A 20,868-nucleotide genomic window follows, 5' to 3' on the forward strand; every position below is an offset into this window, starting at 1 on the left:
CAGGACCCCTTCCTCTGCAGGGACAGGTGGCTCCCGCGCCTGTGCAGCCCCCGGCCGCCTCCTTCCTGACATGCCTGTTGACCTGCAGCTGGGGTCACCAACTCCAGCGGCAGGTGACGCACATGAACTGGGCTGGGTGTGTCCTGAGGGACGGCCCCGACCCCAGGGTGGTGGGGACTGGGGTGAATGGGGGCGGATACACCGCAACTAGAGGGGAAGTTCTCCCTCATTTAAGTCGACTGTAGCCTGTGGGATGTGGGCCCAGTGGGGCCAGATCTTTTCATTTTTCAAGAGAAACTGGAAATCCAGATGGTGCGTGTGTGTGATTTGTAAATGTTGGCAACTGATCTGAATTTAAATCAAGGGTAGACTGCTGTGGTGTCACGGGTGGGCTGACTTTGCCCTGGGCTGTCCTGGGTTCTCTGGTTCGCTGCCCCTGGGCCACGTGCTGGGGCCTTCGAGGTGGAGGGCGGCTGTCCTCGTCATGTTGCACCCTTGGCCCTCAGGTTCTGGAGGGTGTGTGGATACAGGCTTCTCATGGAACGTTCCAGAGCCCAGCCCTTGATCTGGTCCTCTCTGTTTATTTGTTTGAGGCTGCAGGGCCATGTTTATTCTGCAAACCTAAACTTGGGTCATGTGGCCTGAGAGGATTACATGAATTCCTCCAAGTGGGATGGTTGGTTGAAATTTCTGAAATACTCTGATTTATGGGGACAGGAAAATGACAGAATACTGGAGACCATAAGGCTTGTGGTTGTCAAGACATGGGGACTGCCATGTGCTGTGCTCCAGGCCTGGGACGCTGCTCCTGTGGGCGGATGTCTCCTCAGCAGCCCTTTGAGGCAGGCCGCACAGGCGAGCCGTCGGAAATGAGGCTGCCGGGCTCAGACCGCACGGGCTGGGAGTGGACTTCCAAAGCAGGGCCCCTTCAGTCTGGGTCCCTTTGGGTTTCTTTCTATGGGCTGTGCGTTTGGTGGAAAGACAGAAAGTTAACTTTTAATCCTGAGTAGGCTACTTGCTAGTTAAATGACTCAGGTCATAGCATCTTGGTGAGCCCTGGTTTTCACATAGGGATAATGAACCACCACAGGCATTTATTGAGAGAATCAGTCAAGAGTGACACCGGCACCCACCGTAGTGCCCGGCCATGGGGTGCTCCAGGAGCCTTCGTTCCATTTTCACTTGAAATGTGCAAAACAGCTAGAAACCAACTGGACTTGAAAAATTCTAACTCCTTGAACAAATAAGGTTTATCCCTCTGAAAACAAAATGGTGTGCATAATGACCTATGTTAAATGTGTTTTATTAGCCTGTTAATCACAGTGGTTAAATATTTGCCCAAAGCTGTAAGAAGTCAAATAAGTAGGTCCTAAGACAGGTAGGAAGAAAGAAATCATATTCATTACTAAGTTCAGAAAACCTAATGTGCCAGACACAGGGACATGCAGTGGGTGAGGCCGTGGGAAGGGAGCCCAGTGGATGCCCTTAGACATACACCCAAGATGGTGAGACCTGGATCCTTGCTTTCACTGTGTATGTGTATGTGTCTGTATCTGTGACTGGTCTCAGAGGCTCAGCTGACCGAGGATCCCTGGGCAGAGTCTCAAGGAGAATCGGCTCATTTTCTGAGACGTGGTCCATTTTCTAGGGTGCTATGTCCAGGGTGCCCTAGGTGGGGGCAGTGCTATACAACCATTTACATGGCTGAAGGCCGGGGTGGGTGGGCTGACCTGGGGCTGACCCTGCTTGGCAAGGGGGTGGGCTCCAGTGGTAGAGGTTGGGCTCTCCCGCCCCCCTCCGGAGGCAGATTAAGTGGTGGCGAGAGCCTTCCTAAGTTCCTCACTCCTCTTGTGGTCCAGGTCTTCCATTTCCTGTAGTTTCTGCAGAGGGCATCAGGGAAGGCTGGGGATCAGGGAAGGAACTCCGGAAGCCACCACAGATGGGAGGCTAGAGCCGGACTCCCAAAACAGCCGCAGCTGACCCTTTATTCCTGCTCACATCTCGTCCTCCACACTCACAGGGGTGCATCGCCCCCTCCCCGCCGGCTCCATTTCCCTGTTGCTTCTCCTACCTGGGAGATTTCAGTAAGGATGATCCCTCGGTACTGTCTGCCCTGCCCTAGGGCCTCCATGTCAGCCAGGAATTCTTTCCTCTCCTGGATTTCCTTTACCACTGGAAAGGGAAAGGGCCGTCAGTGTACAGGGCAATGGGGGCCCTCAGGCTCCCAGGAGGGACGGCAGGGACGGCAGGTTGCTTCTCTTGGGACCAGGAAGCAGTTCTGCGGTTGCCCCTCAGGGATTCCCCCCTCCACACACACTCCCCTCCCCAGCGTAACTGGCCCATCGGGGGCTCACGTTCTTCAAACCGGTCCAGCTCAGGGTCTGGGTTCTCCTGTTGCACAGGAGGGGGCTTTCTTTTCCGTTCCGCTGGCTCCTTCCCGGTGGCAAAAATATTCTGGAGTCTTCGCTTCTCCTTCTCCAGATCTCCTGTCGGGCCCAGACATGGCCTAGTTAAGGTGTGAAGAGCACCGCCATTCACGGTCCGTGTTCCCAGTTGGGCACACTCGCTCCAGGGTAACATGGGTAGGGCTTCTGCAAACCCAGCACCTTCTACCCTGGGTGCCCCTGAGCTGATAGGCAGGAAGGGGTTGAAAGAACCCACAAGAGAGCTTCGTCAAAACCCACACGTCGCCTGGGTGCAGAGCAAGGCTAAGAAAACTCAGTGACTGCCGCGGTGCAGCTGGGATGGGGAGGCTGCGTGGGAGCTGTCGGAGGGGCTAGCCCAAGAGCCATGTCAGGTGCCAAGTAGAAACGGGTGGGGGGGAACGACTCCCTGAAATAGGCTGCAGCGCAGAGGAGCCCTGGGTTCCAGGCACCGTGTGAGTTTGAGAGAACAGTGGACGTGATGCCTGACCGCCAAACATTCATCAGAGATGGGCGGAAACCAGTTAATGGTTAAAGAGAGTTCTGGAAAAAGGTATGAAAACGAACACCTAACTGGTTTCTCGTGCACCCTGAATGCCCCCAAGCTAACATGTGCTGAGGTTCAAGAGCATCGGTATAAACAACGTGCGAATTCGATTAGCTGCCTGCTCAGCGCTCCGCGGGCTGCAAGCCTCCCTGCCCCCTACCCCCTCAGAGGGAGGTAGAAGAGGGGCTCTAGTGGAGGCCCCTCACTTACGGGTGGCTTGAGGCTTGAACTGCTCCCGGCTGTAGGCCCCGTTGGCTTGGCACATGCTGGCAGGCCGGAGGTGGGACCGAACGGCCAGGATGGGAGGCAGGTAGATGGCTGAGGCCGGCTGCTTGGAAGGCAACACCCTCTGGCTGGAAGTTGGACTGCACTGTAGGGGGAGAGTGTCTCCTCCTGTGGAAGGAAGGGTCAGGGTGGGGGGGCCCTCCTGGCTTTTTTTTTTTTTTTAGTTTATAAAAGTGGTCCCTACCTGTTATAACAAGTCAAACAGTACAGAAGGGTCTTCCCTTCTCCCCTCCGAGCCCCCCTCTACAAGAAGCCATGGTAACAATTTGGTGGTCTCAGCCCATTCCTTTTGATGCTTACATAAGCATGTTCAAAGATACGTGTGCATATATAAGATTCATGTTTCAAACACTGGATCATACTGTATTCTATTCAGTAGTAGACTCTTAACAGTCTATCATGGACATCTTTCCAGATCACTCCATTTATATATAACTTATTTTTTATAGCTGTATACTAGTCCTTAGAATGGAAACATTATTTATTCAATGAGTCTCCTAGTTTCAGAAATTCAGGCAATTTCCAGTTTTTTTTTTTTTTTTTTTTTTTTTCTTTTCTGCGGTACACAGGCCTCTCACTGCTGTGGCCTCTCCCGTTGCGGAGAACAGGCTCCGGACGCGCAGGCTCAGCAGCCATGGCTCACGGGCCCAGCCGCTCCACGGCATGTGGGATCTTCCCGGACCGGGGCACGAACCCGTGTCCCCTGCATCGGCAGGCGGACTCTCAACCACTGTGCCACCAGGGAAGCCCTCCAGTTTTTTTTTTTAAACTATTTCAAACAATGATGTAATAAACATTCTTGTACATCAAGCCTTCGTCCTGGTGCTTTTGTTTCTATAGATGGATTCCTAAAACCTGCTTGGTCCCTGGGCAGGGAGGGATGGTTTGGATGGTGCTAGACACCAATCCCTCCTACCGTCCATCCCCACTGCCTTGATCCAGATCTGGGGCTCCTCCCCCAGGCCAGCCAAATGTGTCACCTCCTACCTGGTTGACTGGCCCCTCCTCTCAATTGCCTTAAAGCCCAGCTCAGCACAGTCCCCAGCCACTGGTTTGATCTGGCCCCTGTCTACCTCCCTTACATTTCCAGCCTTCTTCTATCATCCATCTGGCAAATACGTATTGAGCGTGTACTCTGTGCCAGGCCCAAGGCACTGGGGGTAAAGTGTAAGTAAGATGAAGCCCAGCCCTCATGGCACTTACATCTGGGGTGCAGATGATGATAAAACAAGTAAAATATATAGTACGTTAGATGGTGATGGTGACAGTACAGCGATGGAACACAGGGTGTGTCAGAGCAGAATTTACAATTAAAAATAGGGTAGCCAGGGAAGGCCTCACGGAGACAGAGACATTTGAGAAAAGACCCAAAAGTGGTAAGAGGCCAGCCCTGCAGGTATTTCAGGGAAGAGCATTCCAGGCAGAGGGAACGGCAAGAATAAAGGACCTGAGGTGGGAATGTACCTGGAGTGTCTGAGGAACAGCCAGGAGGTTAGGGTGCCAGGAGTGGACTGAGCAAGGGGTGGGGTATAGTGGGAATAGAGGTCAGAGGTCACAGAGGGCAAGAGACATACCGGGCCTCGTAGGCCTCTGGAAAGACTGGCTTTTACTGTGTGCGAGGTGGGAAGCCATCGGAGGGTTCTGAGCAGAGGAATGACATAAGCCCTTTAGCTGCCCTTGAAAATACAACGTTGGGACTTCCCTGGCTTCCCAGTGGTTAGGACTCTGCACTTCCACTGCAGGGGGCATGGGTTCAGTCCCTGGTCCAGGAACTAAGATCCCACAAGCTGTGCGGCACAGCGAAAAAAAAAAATACAGCGTTGGGGGTCGAGGGTACAGGTAGTCACAGTCAGGATATGGTTTGAAGACCAAGCAGACAGGACTGCTGATGGGTTGGATGTGGGGTCTGGGAGAAAGAGAAAGCGGAGATAGGATGTCTCTGAGGTGTCTGCCCTGAGGAACCGGAAGGATAGAGCTGCCATTATTCCCCACTACCCTTCCCTTCTCATGTCCTCTACCTAGGGCCACACCATGGTTTATCTCTCTACTCTGAAGAGATGCTGTGCTTTCTAGAATGTTCCTCCTACTCTCTCTGCTATTTCTGCCTGTCCAGTACCAAATGCTACCTCTTCCTTTGGCTCAGTCTCAGTAAATAATTATGGCCCAAGTAATTCTGGGAGTTCAGGTGAAGGAGAGGAATTTGTGGCTTGCAACAGAATTTGAACTAAGCCTCAAACCAACAAGTAGGACTTGGTTAAGAAGAGAGGAATAGGGCTTCCCTGGTGGCACAGTGGTTAAGAATCCTCCTGCCAATGCAGAGGACAGCGGTTCGAGCCCTGGTCCGGGAAGATCCCACATGCCGCAGAGCAACTAAGCCCGTGCGCCACAACTACTGAGCCTGTGCTCTAGAGCCCGCGAGCCACAAATACTGAGCCCACGTGCCACAACTACTGAAGCCTGCGCGCCTAGAGCCCGCGCCTAGAGCCCATGCTTCGCAACAAGAGAAGCCACCACAATGAGAAGCCCGCGTACCACAAGGAAGAGTTGCCCCTGCTCGCTGCAACTAGAGAAAGCCCACGTGCAGCAGACCCAACGCAGACAAAAATAAATAAATAAGATAAATTAAAAAAAGAAGAGAGGAATAGAGAGATGATTCTAGGAGAAGAAACCAGACTCAACACCAATGCTTGGAGGCAATATTTTAAAGAAAAGTCTTTTAAGGAGAACAAAACTGCCAGGCAAACCGGTGACTTGTGTTGCCCAAACCACTAATGCAATTAGTCCTTCAACTAATATTGAGCGCCTAGGAGCCAAGGTACCATGGTGAACAAGGCAGACCCAGTCCTTGGTCTCCTGGTATTTACTTTTAGTGGAATTTCTAGCATATTCTCTTTGTAGTCATGTTATAGGGGACCCCAAATGATTAGTAGATTGCTGAGTATGGAGATTGAGTTATGTGACTCAGCTGTGTTGTGGTGCTAGGCAATGGCAGCCTGAGTTGTCCTTGTCTACAATGAGGAAGGAGATCTGACTTCTGAACTGGTCTGACGGAGCCTCCCTCCCTCTGCCAGTGCTGGGCAGGCACTGTTGATATTTGTCTCTCTGACTTTCCCATCCCTATACCTCTGTGGTTGACCAGATGCCTCGTGATAGGTACCTTCTTTCTGGAGAGACGGCAATAGCTATTGGTAGATTCAAGTGAAATTTGGCAGGTTTGGACCTTCTGGCATCCTCTTAAAGGTAACTTTACAGATCTTTGTTCTGATCCACTACATGTTGATTCAGTTAAATCTCAGAAAGCAAGGTTGTTTTTAAGATCTTAGCGAGCACCTTGTTATTGTGCCCATGTACATTCACTTTTTTGTTTTCCTTAAAAATAAACAGTACAATGTGTGGTTAGAGGTGAGCTGTGGAAAGGTTTTGCATATTTTTCCTAAGTTGGAAGCCTGCCAGTAATCTTGTTCCCGCAAGCTAAGCTATGAATGAAAAAAACTATGAATGAGACACACACAGTCCTCTCCTCTGGAGAGCTCATATGGTATGTGTGTAAGAGGGCGGGATTAGTTTGTAGACTTGACAGCGTTCAGAGTATTTGGCTGGGCAGGAAGTCTCGAATGGGCTGTGATCTGTTGGGAAGGTTGGCTGGAGCCAGACTGCAGGAGGGGCTCATGTGCCGTGACCCATGTCTGGGGAAGAAGCAAAGACCCTGCAAAGTCAGTTCCCCTGGAGCAAGAGTCAGAAATACTATTCAATTTTTTTTTCTCTTTTAAAATGAGGTCCCCTACTCCTTAATATGGAGAAGCATGAAAAATGTGGCCTAGAATCCCTCTGCCCTGGAAGCTTCTGCAGATGGCCTCTTACGTTTCATGGTGTCCATGATGTGGCGCTGTTGGAAGTTTGTCAGTCTGGATTCCTTCATCATCACTGCAGGACAAAGCACTTCAGTGAGGCCTCCAGAGCTGCAAGCAGATGCCTTCATCTCACCCCACTGAAATTTAACATTGTATCACTTCCTGCCAGCATTCAGCACCTGAGTACTTGGCCGCCCCCACACTGCGACTTGTGGGATCTTAGTTTCCTGGAACAGGGATTGAACCCAGGCCCCTGGCAGTGAAAGTGCCGACTCCTAACCACTGGACCACCAGGGAATTCCCTTCCTTTCCTGTTTTGTTTTTTTTCTATAGCACTCATCAATATCTAAGTTCTATGTACCTTACTTATTATTTGTTACCTTCCTACTAGAATATTAGCTCCACGGGACCAAGAATTTTTGCTTGTTTTTTCTTTTCTTTTTTTTTTATTGCTTTATTTTCAGCACCTAGAACGATGTCTAAAGCACATAGTGGGCTTAAATTTTTTTGTTGTTGAGTGAATGAAGGAATGAATGAACAAGTATTCATTAAGCATGTGCCAGGGGCTGGAGTTACAATTGTAGCTACAAATGTAGCCAAAACAGGCATCCTGTTCTGATGGAGTTCATGAACTAGAGGGGCAGATGGATGTTAATTCAATGTTAATTCAACGGGACACACTAGGTATCTGACTACAGGTTGCCAATGAAGGAAACTGACCACTAAGTATCTGACTACTAAGCCCACAAAGGAAAAGGTATTTGGTAGAGTGCTGGCACCTAACAGTTGGTTGCACTGTGGTGGCGGGTGGGGAGGAAATAAAGCTTCCCTGGGGAAATTGAAAGTGTGATCTAAGGGACGCAGAGGAGTTAACTACTCTAAAATTCTTAGTTCTTTGACTTTTGGCCACTTCCAAGTTGTAGGACCCCTGAATCTTTCTGAACTCCAGGCTTCTTATATGTAAAATGGAAACAGCAATTGCTAAACCATAAGTCATGCAGGGGAGAACTGAGTTACAGAGAGTAACTGTGACCACCGCTCTTCTTGTGTCCTTTAACGCACTGACCTCTGAGCAGCTCGCAGGTCTCTGGGGTGTAAGTGGCCGGCTTGGGGCAACGCCAGAACCCTGTTCCTTTGGTCACTGTCTCCACCCTCTCATGGGAAGCCATGGGAGGGCTCTGAGGAGGGAAAAACGCAACGACACACCCCCTGTCTCTCAGATCCAACCTCTGCTCCCACACCCCCAACACCACCCATAGTTTGGGAGCAGGGGTCAAGTCGCAAGAGAATCGTGATGCCGTCTGTGAACATCGCGACAGTGCCCGATCCTCCCACCCCGAACAGATCTACTGGCAGATCCACACGCGAACAGAGACCTCAACCTGACCTGGCGCCTGTGTCAGAGAAGTCGCCTCAGGAGGAAAGGGGCGTTAGGGTAACCGTGCCCACTGGGTGACACGCCCAAACGGAAACCTCACCCTAAAGTAAGACCCCGGCTGGGTGGCCCCTCCCCACAGAGAGCGGAGGCTGGGCTCAGCAGATCGTAACCAGGGCTCTGAAGCAGCACCCGCCCCGGGGCGCCGCAGAAATACTTTTGAGATCTCAGCGACTAGAGCACGCAGCTAGCCTGTCTGGCTACCATGGTAACGCGCACGCGCCGCTCGGCGCATGCGCACATTTATTGCCGCGCCTGCCTCCCGGAAGTGATTACCTCTAGGTCACGGCGCAGGCGCAGAGTACGCTTGGCGTCGAGCGAAGCGGAGGTGTACAGTTTGCGGGTCTCCGCTCGGGTCTGGGGCGCAGAACCCGGTAGCTGTGGCGCGGGTGTCATGTCAGACAACGAGGACAAGTGAGTGCGGGAGCGAAGTGACTTTTGCGGAGCCTCGCAAGGGGCGGGTGAAGCGGGAGCTTGGGTCGAAGGAAGTTGAGGATCCAGGCGTCGGGGGGCAGTTTTGAGGGGACTGGGGGTGCTGAGGGGGCCCGCGGAGCTGGAGAAGGGTAGGGCGGTGAGCCGGCAGCATAGACCCGGCCAGAGGCTGGGCACAGAAAGACCCCGGCTCGAGGGTCCAGAGAGGATCACTGAAAAAGGTATCTTTCAGCAAACTTCCGCTGAGTCGGACTCTGTGTCCTAATACTGAGGTGTATTAGGTATAGTCTCTGCTCTCCAGGTGGGGTCCCTTTCTAGAAGAGGGGGCAGGCCCATAGACATAATGCGGGGTCGTGTGAATTGCGTAGTAGGTCTGTAGTATAGAAGTAATCCAGAGGAGGGTCTGGGGAGACTTTGAGGTGGTAAAGGTCTGGGAGGCTTGCAGTAATCCAGGTGAGAAAAGGTAGTGACTTGTACTAGGGTGATAGTAGTAGAAGTGGTGAGAAGTGGTTTTGAAGTCTGGATTTATTTTGAAGCTAGAGCCCGGGAGATTACCTGACGTGTGGTGTTGGAGGAGAGGTCTATCCTGAAGATAAAAACAGGGGAGTTCTCAGCATAAGTACATTAGTCAAAGCTGAGAAACAGAGGAGATCATCAGGTGCGTGTCAGTAGAGAAGAGGAGATGACTGCGTGTCATAGAATCCCAACATGGAGTGCTTCGGGGGAAGAGAGGAGAAACCGGCAAAGGAGACTGAGAAGGAGTAGCCAGTGAGGTGGGAGGACACCAAGAGCGTGAGGTGTCCTTGTAGTCAAGTGAGGAGAGTGTTTTGAGTGAGAGGGAGTGGTCCTGTGGGCCAACTGACAGATCAGGCTAAATGAGAACGAGAATAGTCCATCGCATTTAGCAATGTGGAAAACATTAACAAACTTGAAAGGATGGTTTGGGTGGAATCATGGAGGTGAAAGTCTTTGGAGTGAGATGATGACAGAATGGGAAGAGAAGAATCGGAAACAGTGAAGATGGACAACTCTTGCAAGAATTTTGCTCCCAAGGGGAGCATGGAAATAGGGCTCTGTGAGGAGGGAGTAGAAAAGTAAGCTCTGTTTGTTTTTTCAGACGAGGAAATCCAATGACTTAATGATTTATTAAGTGATTCACTCATTAAGTAGATATTTACTGAGCGCCTCCTATGCTAGTAACTCAGATGAGACACAGATCTCTGCCCTCTTTGATCTACTAAGTGGTGCTCTAACTGGCTTCTTCTTCTTGTACAGTTTTGATGGCGACGACTTTGATGACGTGGAGGAGGATGAAGGACTAGATGACTTGGAGAATGCCGAGGAGGTCAGTATTTAGCCTTCGGCTCCCCTCTCTGCAGCCCAAGCTGCCGCCTAGCCCAGCCAGTGAGGACTGACTGAATGCATCTGCCTCCCGTTTGTGGTCAGGGCACCGCCAGTTAGAGTGAGGAGAGATCTAGTCCTGGGTAGTGGAGGAGCCCCTCAGGGTGGGCCTGAAGGCTTTTGTCCACTTGGAGCACAGCGCGTGTCTTCTGGGGCAGTTAGCTTACTGACAGTTGAAATACTCCCTTCATTCATTGAGCAAACATGTGTTGAATGTTGATTAGGTACCAGGAGCTCTGCAAGGTGGGGCTACATAAAGAGCGAGGGGGAGAGTGACCTGGGGTAAGGCTGGAGAGGTAAGGCCAAGATCAGGCAGGGTTTTGTAGCGTGAAGGTATCGGGAAGCCAGTGACACGTTTTGAGCTGGGGAGCGGCATGATCCAGCGAGGAATGAATTGGGGAGGAACAAGGGTAAAAGAGAGCCCAATTAGGGAGCTCTCAGAGACCTCCAGGTGAGACCTGTCGCTTGCACTTGGGTGCTGGTAGTGTCGGTGATGGGAAAACGGATGAAAGAGAGATTTTGGTGGTTTGGATGTGGGGCTGAGAAAGTGGGAGATGACAGGGATGACTCCCATGTTTCTAGCTTGAACAACTAGGTGAATGAGTTACTAGTGTCATAGATAAAATAGGGCTTTCTGTCCCTTTTGACTGATGGAGGGAGAAGTGCTTTATGTGCCTCTTGGAGAGAGAGTGATCCCTCGATTTTTTTTTTTTTTTTTTTTTTAAGGCTAGGAAGCTGAAGGCCCTCTTTTGGGATTTCCTGTCTGCCTGGCACTCTGAGGTTATATGTTCTCTGAGTCAGAAACCTCCTTCTCTATCCTTCTGATCCCTTTCCACCTCTGTCCTATTGATTCTGCCTCCTATATGTGGTTCAGTCCTGTTTTCGTTTCTCCATTCCTAGTGTCTCAGCCTGGTTTGGATCTTTATTGCTTTTCACCCACATTACTGCAGTAATGTGTTGCCGGTTTTCCTGCCTTCAGTCTGCTGTTTGCCTTTCTGCTGCCAGAGTCATCTTTTTCACCTACCCACGTGATTGATTACAGTTGGTCTTCCTAAAAGGTCTCTCTGCTTCTGCCCTTTCCACCTACAGAATATTCTCAACAAAGTATCCAGAGTGATCCTTTTAAATCTTAAGTCACTTTGTCTCTCCTCTGTTCAGAATCTGCATCCAGTGGCTTCTTAGCTCATTCAGAGTAAATGCCAAAAAGATGTACAAGGTCCTCCATGATCTGGCCACCTGCTCCCCCTGTGACCTTATCTCTTCTCGCTGTCCCTGTCATGCCAGGGAGACCCCAGCTCAGAACCTTTGACTGTGCTGTTCCCTCTTCCTTTCCCTTAGATATGCACATGACCTGCTCCTCAGCCTCGTCAGATCTTTGTTAAATATCACCTCAGTGGGGCCTTCCTGACCATCCTGTTTAAAATTGCCACATTAACCCCTTCCTCCAACATCACCACCCTGGCACTCCCTGTCTTTTCTCTGCTTTTATACTACACATTGTACTTAACTAATTTTGTTTATTGTTTTTCTCATCTCATTATAATGTAAGTTCTAGAGGAGAAAGAATTTTTATCTGTCTTACTGCACTCTCCCAAGTGCTTAGAATACTATCTGACATATAGTAAGCACTCAGTAAATATTTGTTGACTTAATTCTTTATTATAGAATTTATTCTTCTGCCTGGAACCCTATACACACCTTTTGCTCTAATCATACTCCACAATTAGGTGTCCAGACCTAGTACCTTCTCTCCCTCCTCTGTGCCTGTGCGCATGCATTTCAGCCTGCCTGGAATGCCCTTTCCTTCCTCGTTAGCTTGGCAGCTCCTACTCATCCTTCCAGACCAGCCCAAGTCTCATCTCTGGACTGTATTCTTAACCCCCAGTATGAGGTAGATGTCTCTCACTTTCTTGGTAAGTTTGTGGCACACTTGCATACTTTTTTTTTTCTTGTTAATATATTTTTTTGAAGTGCTTTGATATTCCATTTTGTTTATTTAAATACACATGCTCACACACACAATTACAACTCTGTAAATTAGTGAAATGGCACTCATTGGGTGAATTAAATTACAACCAGTAAATGAGTGAACAGGAAAAACAAAGAGTTAAAGAAGATATTTGCAAAACATATAACTAAGAAAGTACATCTATACAATGAATTCTTACAAATCAATCATAAAAATGCAGAAAATCCAATACAAAAAGGGGCAAGGGATTTGAACAGGTACATCACAAAAGAGAATATCCAAATAGCTAATAAATATATAAAAGAGATGCTTAACATCATTAGTCATCAGGAAACTGGAAAGTAAAACCACAAGACACCACTCCACACCCACTGAGATGGCTAAAATTAAACCAGACAAAACAAACATCTTACAGTGACAATACCAAGTGAGAAGAAAGGTGTGGAGCAATTGGAGCAACATTTATATTATTCTGGTCCGAGTGTAAATTGGGCCAGCACTCTGGAAAACTCTATGGAGTTATGTACTAAAGGGGAGTGTATATGTATATTTTTTAGGAACCAGTGATCCCGCTCCTGGGTGTATACCCAACACAGATGCATACTTACGTTGACCAAAAGACATGTACAAGAAAATCCATAGCATAGTAGCAAAATAGTCCAAATGCTCATTATAATTGAACGATTACATGGATTGTGGTATATTCCAACAGTAAAATCCTAGACGGCCGTGAAAATAAACAAAGTACTGGTAGACACAACAGAATGGATAAATCTACAAATATAACATTGAGTGAAAGAAGCTATACAGAAAACAGTACATATGGTGTGATTACATCCACAGGAACTTCTTTTTTTAAAATTTTTCAATTTTATTTATTTTTTTATACAGCAGGTTCTTATTAGTCATCAATTTTATACACATCAGTGTATACATGTCAATCCCAATCGCCCAGTTCAGCACACCACCATCCCCACCCTCCCGCGGCTTTCCCCCCTTGGTGTCCATACGTTTGTTCTCTACATCTGTGTCTCAACTTCTGCCCTGCAAACCGGTTCATCTGTACCATTTTTCTAGGTTCCACATACGTGCGTTAATATACGATATTTGTTTTTCTCTTTCTGACTTACTTCACTCTGTATGACAGTCTCTAGATCCATCCACGTCTCAACAAATGACTCAATTTCGTTCCTTTGTATGGCTGAGTAATATTCCATTGTATATATGTGCCACATCTTCTTTATCCATTCATCTGTCGATGGGCATTTAGGTTGCTTCCATGACCTGGCTATTGTAAATAGTGCTGCAATGAACATTGGGGTGCATGTGTCTTTTTGAATTATGGTTTTCTCTGGGTATATGCCCAGTAGTGGGATTGCTGGATCATATGGTAATTCTATTTTTAGTTTTTTAAGGAACCTCCATACTGTTCTCCATAGTGGCTGTATCAATTTACATTCCCACCAACAGTGCAAGAGGGTTCCCTTTTCTTCACACCCTCTCGAGCATTTGTTGTTTGTAGATTTTCTGATGATTCCCATTCTAACTGGTGTGAGGTGATACCTCAATGTAGTTTTGATTTGCACTTCCCTAATAATTAGTGATGTTGAGCAGCTTTTCATGTGCTTCTTGGCCATCTGTATGTCTCCTTTGGAGAAATGTCTATTTAGGTCTTCTGCCCATTTTTGGATTGGGTTGTTTGTTTCTTTAATATTGAGCTGTATGAGCTGTTTATATATTTTGGAGATTAATCCTTTGTCCGTTGATTCGTTTGCAAATATTTTCTCCCATTCTGAGGGTTGTCTTTTCATCTTGTTTATGGTTTCCTTTGCTGTGCAAAAGCTTTTAAGTTTCATTAGGTCCCATTTATTTATTTTTGTTTTTATTTCCATTGCTGTAGGAGGTGGATCAAAAAATATCTTGCTGTGATTTATGTCAAAGAGTGTTCTTCCTATGTTTTCCTCTAAGAGTTTTATAGTGTCCGGTCTTACATTTAGGTCTCGAATCCATTTTGAGTTTATTTTTGTGTATGGTGTTAGGGAGTGTTCTAATTTCATTCTTTTTTTTTTTTTTAATTTTATTTATTTGGTTGCACTGAGTCTTAGTTGTGGCAGCGGCTCCTTAGTTGTGGCATGCAAACTCTTAGTTGCGGCATGCATGTAGGATCTAGTTCCCTGACCAGGGATCGAACCTGAGCCCCCTGCATTGGGAGCACGGAGCCTTATCCACTGCACCACCAGGGAAGTCCCTAATTTCATTCTTTTACATCACACTTGCATACTTTTATAGCACTTGTTGTTTTGTTTACTCTTGTCTTTTTCCCCAGACTATGTATTCTTTGAGAGCAGAAACTCTTAGCTTTCTGTCTCAGCACCTATTATGATGTCTGGCACATGACAGATGCTTAATAAGTGATTGTTAAATATATGAATATGTAAAGATGGGGTGCTTGTTCCTCTTCCTGCTTAGGGTGATTTGTTGTCTGTGCTCAAGGACTTCTTTGTATGGATGCTCAAGGACTCCTCTTCTGGATGAGGCAGCTGGCTTTGGACTCCCTGATCATGAGTCCTTTTTTACTAGGTCTGAGACTTTGGCCAAGTTAGCTAACCCTCCAAGCCTCTAAAATGGGCATTGTAATCCCCACCGCATACGGTTATTGTGAGGATTAAATGAGGTGTTAATAAGGCAGTTGCATGGTCACTGGCACGTAACAAGCAGTAGCATAGTGGTGGTTATAATCGTTGTCGTCGTCATCCTGCCCCTCACCCCCGATAATGCATCCTGAGATTTTTCTTCCTTGGTGTCCAGGAGGGCCAGGAGAATGTTGAGATCCTCCCTTCTGGAGAGCGACCGCAGGCCAACCAGAAGCGAATCACCACACCATACATGACCAAGTATGAGCGAGCCCGTGTGCTGGGCACCCGAGCCCTTCAGATCGCGTGAGTATGAGCCTCCTCACCATCTTTTCCATCAGACAGGCTACAGGGAACCTCCACGCTGTTGATGCGGCTCAGCCTGGCACCTGACCACAGACCTTCCCTCTTCTCACACGCTAAACAAGGGTGGTGCTGTCCCTGTGTGCCAGGCACTGTGCTAGACCCCCTGCCCTCAGAGAGTTTGTGATCCAGTGGAGAAATAGGACATAAACATCTGAGAAGTCAGATAACAGTACAGTAGAAGAATAGTGATAAGAACACAGAGTGTAACAAGTGCCTGTCAGTTAGGGAAGCAGAAATAAATAAATAAATAAAATAAGATCAACCCTCGACCGTTGTGGGCTGGTTAGTTGGGGGTGCTGTAGCAGCACCCCCTGGGCTTAAGGTGGTTCTTGAGTCGATAGACAAGGGCCAGCCCAGAGGAGTGAGGGAGCCCTCCCTGTAGAGGTCCCGCTGGAAATGTGAAAGCACAGAGCAGTGGGGAGGGGGTTGGGGGTTTGAAATTAGCAGCCTTTCCTTTGTCCCCCAAGCTTGGAGCTAGTTGAAGACTCACACGATTCAGGAGCTAGCAGCAGGCAGGTGGGGATCGCAGCGTGCGATGCTTCCGCGTCCACCCCCACAGCCGCGGGCACGGCAGCCACCAGAGGCCCTTTGTGCAGGTGTCAGCCTGCCTGCTAAGTTTGTGGGCATCGTGGAGGACAGATCAGGTGGCTTTGAGGAAGCAGGGACTCTTGAAGAGGCTGGACCGCAGATGCGTGCTTTCCCCGCCAGGCTCCCTTGTCAGATGAGTTCCTCCTTCGTTGTGGCGAGAGTAAGTGGGAGGACAGAGAGGGGACGGGCAGGTTACTGTGGCTCTCGTGGGACGTCCTCCGCAGGGAAACGTGAGGCCGGGGAAAGGAGCCCTACCCCAGGCCTCTTACAAGCTGCTGTGGGAAATGGTGGGTACCTGGAGGAGGGGGTGCTTCAAGTAGGGAGTAGTCGAAACTAGGCTTGAAAGAAAAGCTGGGGCCAGAGTTGTGGGACGGTGCGTGCTGGCGGAGTGGTGATGCTCAATCTATGCATCCATCCGTCCCCACCCCGCCCAAGTTTTTAAACAGCATTGGGCTTCATCTCCTCCAGTCTTGCGGAGGGAAGGTGACTGCCGTGTTCACCTCGATAGAGGGCTTTATGGGCGGGCAGCGTCGTTCCTCACCCACTTGGCAGCAGTAGGCCTCCTGCCAGCCTGGTTGTACTCCTTGCTGGTCTGGGTGAAATGAGAGCTGCACTCAGTGTGATGATTTTGGTATCGCGGGGGTCAGGATCCTCTAGGCCTGCACCGCAGTTATGGTTGCCACTGGCTACATTTGGCCATTTAAATTTAAGTAAAACTAAATGGAAGTTCAGTGTTTCAGTCTCATTAGCCACATTTCATGTGCCCGGTAACTCCCTATGGCTACCGTGATGGGTAGTGCAGATCGAGGACATTTCCATCATTGCAGAACACTGATCGGGCAGTGCTGATATCTGCTAAACGTGATCAAGCAGAAAGAATAATTCATAAAGTACTTTTCAAACAAATAGACTGTATGCAAGTTAAAGTCTTTCAGCATCAAATAAGATATTGTGCTTGCACCTGTTGGGGATGCAGAGATGATTAAAGACACAATTCCCCAGGTCTCTAGGTGTTTACAGTCTGGTGGGAGAGATGGACCCGTTCTAAATACCCAGGACCCAAGGCGGATGGGGTTGCTGCTTTACAAGAGAAACAAAAGAGAGAAGGGAGTAATGGCAGGGGTGACTGGGGAAGCCTCATGAAGAGATTAGAATTAAAGCGAGGTGGTTTTGAAGGTATCCCAGGCGCCAGAAATAGCACTAGGAAAGGTCCAGGTAGAGGCAGGCATGTATGGATTGTGGTGGGGGAATGGCAAGTAGCTTGGGGCACAAGACTGGAAAAGATGTCACTGGTTCATTGAGTGACAAGTTCAGAAGATGGGCTTGCATTTGGTGGACAGTATGGAGCAGGCATTTAAAACACTACCGAGGCCCAGCGTGCTGCTTTCCTTGGGGAGCAAGACTCGGTCTGGCTTAGTCTAGTCTGTAGTGCTCTTTCCGACTGAGGGCTAGGGTGCTGTCTGGTGCCGGCTACTGTAAGCCCTTGGACAGCCAGGGCTGGAGCTTATCCTGAGTACGAGGCCTGCAATTCTGCACTTAGTAGATGCTGAACAGATGTTTCTTGGATATTTGTGGATGAGGCCTCTCTCTGGTTCATTAGCCCCACCTGGCGGCTGAATGGTTGCCACAGGTGGAGACGTTCCGGGCGCACTCTCACACTTCCTGTGCACATAGTAGGGCTGGATGAATTACTGCTGTTGAGTTATTCGTATCTTGAAAGAAATAAGGCATATGCAGATCAGGGAAAGCATTTTGCCTCATTCTTTAAAGGTTTACATTTTGGGGAAGTTCAAATAATTATTGAGAGAGGATATAGAGAAAGTTAAAGAACTTGGTCTCTGCCCTTGGGAAATTTTCAGGCTTTGGGGAGTAACAGACATCAGACTATTTAGCAATGAAATTAGTAGATTATTTAGTGTGAACTGGTGGCTCTCAGACTGGCTGGTTATCAGAAGCACCTGGGGAGCTTTGCTAATGCAGGTTCTCAGGATCCTTCACTAGAGAGTGGGGGGGAAGGGTCTGGGGAAGGACCTGGGAACCTGTATTTTTAGCATACTTTCCCAGTAATTTTGATGATTATCAGGTCTGGGATCCATTAGTGTAAACTTGAGCTGGAATCAATAAGTGTGGCTTCCTAGAGGAGGTGGGCCTACAACTGGCCTGTTTGTTTCTAGAGCCTCTGCTGTGGGTCAAGTGTTGTGCTAGGGCTTGGGATCCTGGGCCACCAGGTCTCGTTGGAAAACTTCAAACAAGTAGTCACAGTGTAGTGATAGTGGTGCCGAGAGAAGCGTATGTAAAATGAGTCAGGGCACTGAAGCTTCCGCAAGTGCTTTCCAGAGTGGAGACATCTGAGCCTCTTGCAGCCCTGTAGGGAGAGGAAGAGCTTGTACGAGGATGCAAAAAAGGAAACAACAGGGTATGTCTAGGGAACTGTAGTAACTTGGTATGGCTGGAATGTGGGGTAAATATAGGCAGGTAGCATGAGAAGGTACTAGAAAGGTAAGCAGGGGCCAGGTGAGGTTCTTCCTGCCTGATGGCTGTGGGGTGTCATGGAAGGGTGGTAAGGAGGGGAGCGCCTCACCACAGGCCCTGTGTAGAGGCTGGAGGAGCAGGACCCTTGTAGGGGGCATTGCCAAGACAGAGAAGGAAAATGAGGCAAGCTGGGCCCTGAGGCAGGGCTGGGGGGTCGAGTTAGAGTGGTCAGAAGGGGGAGCTTTTGCACATGCGGGTCCTTTGTGCTGGAACACTCTGCTGTGGCTGCAGGCTCAGGAGTCTGTGATGGGCCCTGGGGAAGGCCCTTGGCAGGGGAGCTGACATGACGCATGTCACACGGCCCGGTGATGAAAGCTCACACTTGTCCCGTTCACAGTACCGGTCTTCAGTTTGTGAATCACCAGCTTTTAAAAATAATGGGAGGTGTTGCAGCACAGTAGGGAGGAGCCTTCGGGGTTCAAATCTTGGTTCTGCCAGCTACTGGCTGTGTGACCTTAGGCAAGTTACTGACCCGTCTGTGCCTCAGTTTCTTCATCAGTAAGACAGAAGTAACAAGAGTACTTACCTCAGATACAGCACTCTGTAAAGGGCTGAGGGCAGCAATGGCACTCAGTCTTTGCTTGTTAGCCAGTAGCGTTTTAGCATCATTGTTGTGTAGGTGTGGCAGGGCTTTTTGTCTTCATTTACAAATGAGGATAGTGAGATTTGGGGAAAAAAATGCAGTATCTTTGGAGGCAAAGTTTAAGTCTAGTCTCCAGGCTCCCGCTCACGTACCCTCGCCGTCAGTGCCCCTGAACTGCCGCTCCGCATCCGCTGTGCCCGCCTACCTGGAAGGTGCCCTTTCTGGGTGAGGACTGGGATGCTGATCTGGTCCTGTTTGTGAAGCTCCCCCCTGACCTCATTCTGGGCCCTCCTCCCTGTGTTTGTAGTCTCCCCAACACCTGTCCCTGTACCTGCAGGATGTGTGCCCCCGTGATGGTGGAGCTGGAGGGGGAGACAGATCCCTTGCTCATCGCCATGAAAGAGCTCAAGTAAGTCGCCCAGATCATGGTTCACTGCTCCAGAGCCCTGGGAGGCATCCCTTGGGTTCTCTGCTGCACACCCTTCCCCCACTTCCCTGCTGGGGAAGTGTGGTTCTTGTTCCTGTAGACCCTTAGTTTGTTTGGGAGTCAGCCCTGCAGGGAGGAGGAGGGAGGGGGAGGAGGGGGCAGGCAAAGGGGGAGGGGAGGACATTGATGAGACCTGGACCTTGGCTGTCTGTCCGAATTTCCCTGTTCCTACTGCAGTTGGCCTCACCAACATCCTCTACTTTTCCCCCTCGTCCCTTCAGCCATGGGATGGCAGAGCCCTTCCAGACTCAAGTCCCACACTCAGAGATGCAGGAACTTTTTCTGTTGTAATTCCTTTCCTACAAAGTGCATTCATACTCTCAAGAGGATGCTGCTAAGACTTCTCTTGCCTTGCATTCTGCACATTCTGTCCTTCTGCTGCAGGGCTGGGGTCACCAGCCCTCATGTACCTTGACTTCTCCCCTGCCACAGGGCCCGAAAGATTCCCATCATCATTCGCCGCTACCTGCCTGACGGGAGCTATGAAGACTGGGGGGTAGACGAGCTTATCATCACCGACTGAGCCGGAATCATCTTCCTGACTGTGCCTCAGCCCCAGTTTCTAGTCTCATATTCTTTATACGTGTAAATAATAAATTCTTCAACATTTCAACCCCTCCGCCTCCAGCTGCCTGGGAGGCCTACCCACTTCTTCTGCCCTGCTGCCTGGAGGGTGCACCCATCCCAGTGGCCCTGCGACTGTCAGCTCTTTAGGAAGCACCAGGGGCCCTGAACCCCTGTGGCTCCCCCATGTCCCTCCCTCCATCTCGCAGTCCACCAGAGCAGAGGCTGCTGCAGGAGACACCTCAGCTGCCTTCCCAGCAGACAGACAAGCCTTTGTGCCCAGGGAGCTGGTTGCCACGGAAACCCCCAATTTCCTTTCCAGTGGGGACTGGCTGCAGGGGCTTCTCCCTTCTCAGGAGTATCACAGAGCAGGTCTCATCAAGCCACCCATTGTTTCCTAAGGACCTGCCTCGAGCCTCTTATCGTGGGCTCGGATCCCCTTTCAGGAGCCAGTGCCCCAGCAGGAAGCTTGGGGATGCAGTGATCTCCTGCCCTCCCCGAGAGAGCCCTGCCGGGCAAGTCAGCAGCTGGACCAAGGGCCGAGCACCTGCCCACCCCTGCCTCCCCTCCCCTGCCCCCGCCTCGATCCCCGCTTGTCAGGCCACTCCCCACACACCGTTTTTCATGACCCACCTCTCTGGTCTGCCACACCCATACCCTCTCCTTCCCAGCTTCTGGAAGATGTCCTTCCCCTTCTGTGTGGGGCCCCTGCTCCTCCGAAGCGTTCACTAGGGTGGGTGCTGGGATGATGGTGGGCAGGGGAGCAGGGCTG

The 20,868-nt window shown here is 49.7% G+C and overlaps 2 protein-coding genes across 4 annotated transcripts; one reads left to right on the plus strand and one right to left on the minus strand.

Annotated features, from left to right (window-relative positions):
* Window positions 1–1,808: 1,808 nt before the first annotated feature.
* On the minus strand, window positions 1,809–8,275 carry LOC307060070 (UPF0193 protein EVG1; the record flags this gene model as incomplete). 3 transcript variants are annotated; one of them, XM_079714415.1, is made up of 6 exons in its annotated part: window positions 1,809–1,880; window positions 2,072–2,172; window positions 2,355–2,486; window positions 3,181–3,363; window positions 7,117–7,179; window positions 8,173–8,275. In XM_079714415.1, the coding sequence occupies 6 exons, from the start codon at window positions 8,273–8,275 to the stop codon at window positions 1,809–1,811; spliced, it is 654 nt and encodes a 217-aa protein (XP_079570541.1). The 3 variants fall into 3 exon arrangements, with proteins under 3 accessions (XP_079570541.1, XP_079570542.1, XP_079570543.1); XM_079714416.1 differs by lacking the exon at window positions 7,117–7,179; XM_079714417.1 differs by lacking the exon at window positions 3,181–3,363.
* Window positions 8,276–8,848: 573 nt separating this feature from the next.
* On the plus strand, window positions 8,849–20,145 carry POLR2F (RNA polymerase II, I and III subunit F). The gene is made up of 5 exons (XM_079715127.1): window positions 8,849–8,955; window positions 10,249–10,318; window positions 15,152–15,282; window positions 19,383–19,454; window positions 19,965–20,145. Exons 1-5 carry the CDS (start codon window positions 8,936–8,938, stop codon window positions 20,053–20,055), a joined length of 384 nt encoding a protein of 127 aa, XP_079571253.1. The 5' UTR covers window positions 8,849–8,935; the 3' UTR covers window positions 20,056–20,145.
* Window positions 20,146–20,868: the final 723 nt, after the last annotated feature.

The sequence above is a fragment of the Hyperoodon ampullatus genome (assembly GCF_949752795.1).
Source record: "Hyperoodon ampullatus genome assembly, chromosome: 11".
NCBI lineage: Eukaryota > Metazoa > Chordata > Mammalia > Artiodactyla > Ziphiidae > Hyperoodon > Hyperoodon ampullatus.

Excerpts from the sequence above, each read along its gene's own strand:
- POLR2F (XM_079715127.1), top strand. The coding sequence starts at position 8,936 with ATGTCAGACAACGAGGACAA. Across the intron at positions 8,956-10,248 it reads ATGTCAGACAACGAGGACAA|TTTTGATGGCGACGACTTTG; the intron begins GTGAGTGCGGGA and ends CTTCTTGTACAG. Across the intron at positions 10,319-15,151 it reads ACTTGGAGAATGCCGAGGAG|GAGGGCCAGGAGAATGTTGA; the intron begins GTCAGTATTTAG and ends CTTGGTGTCCAG.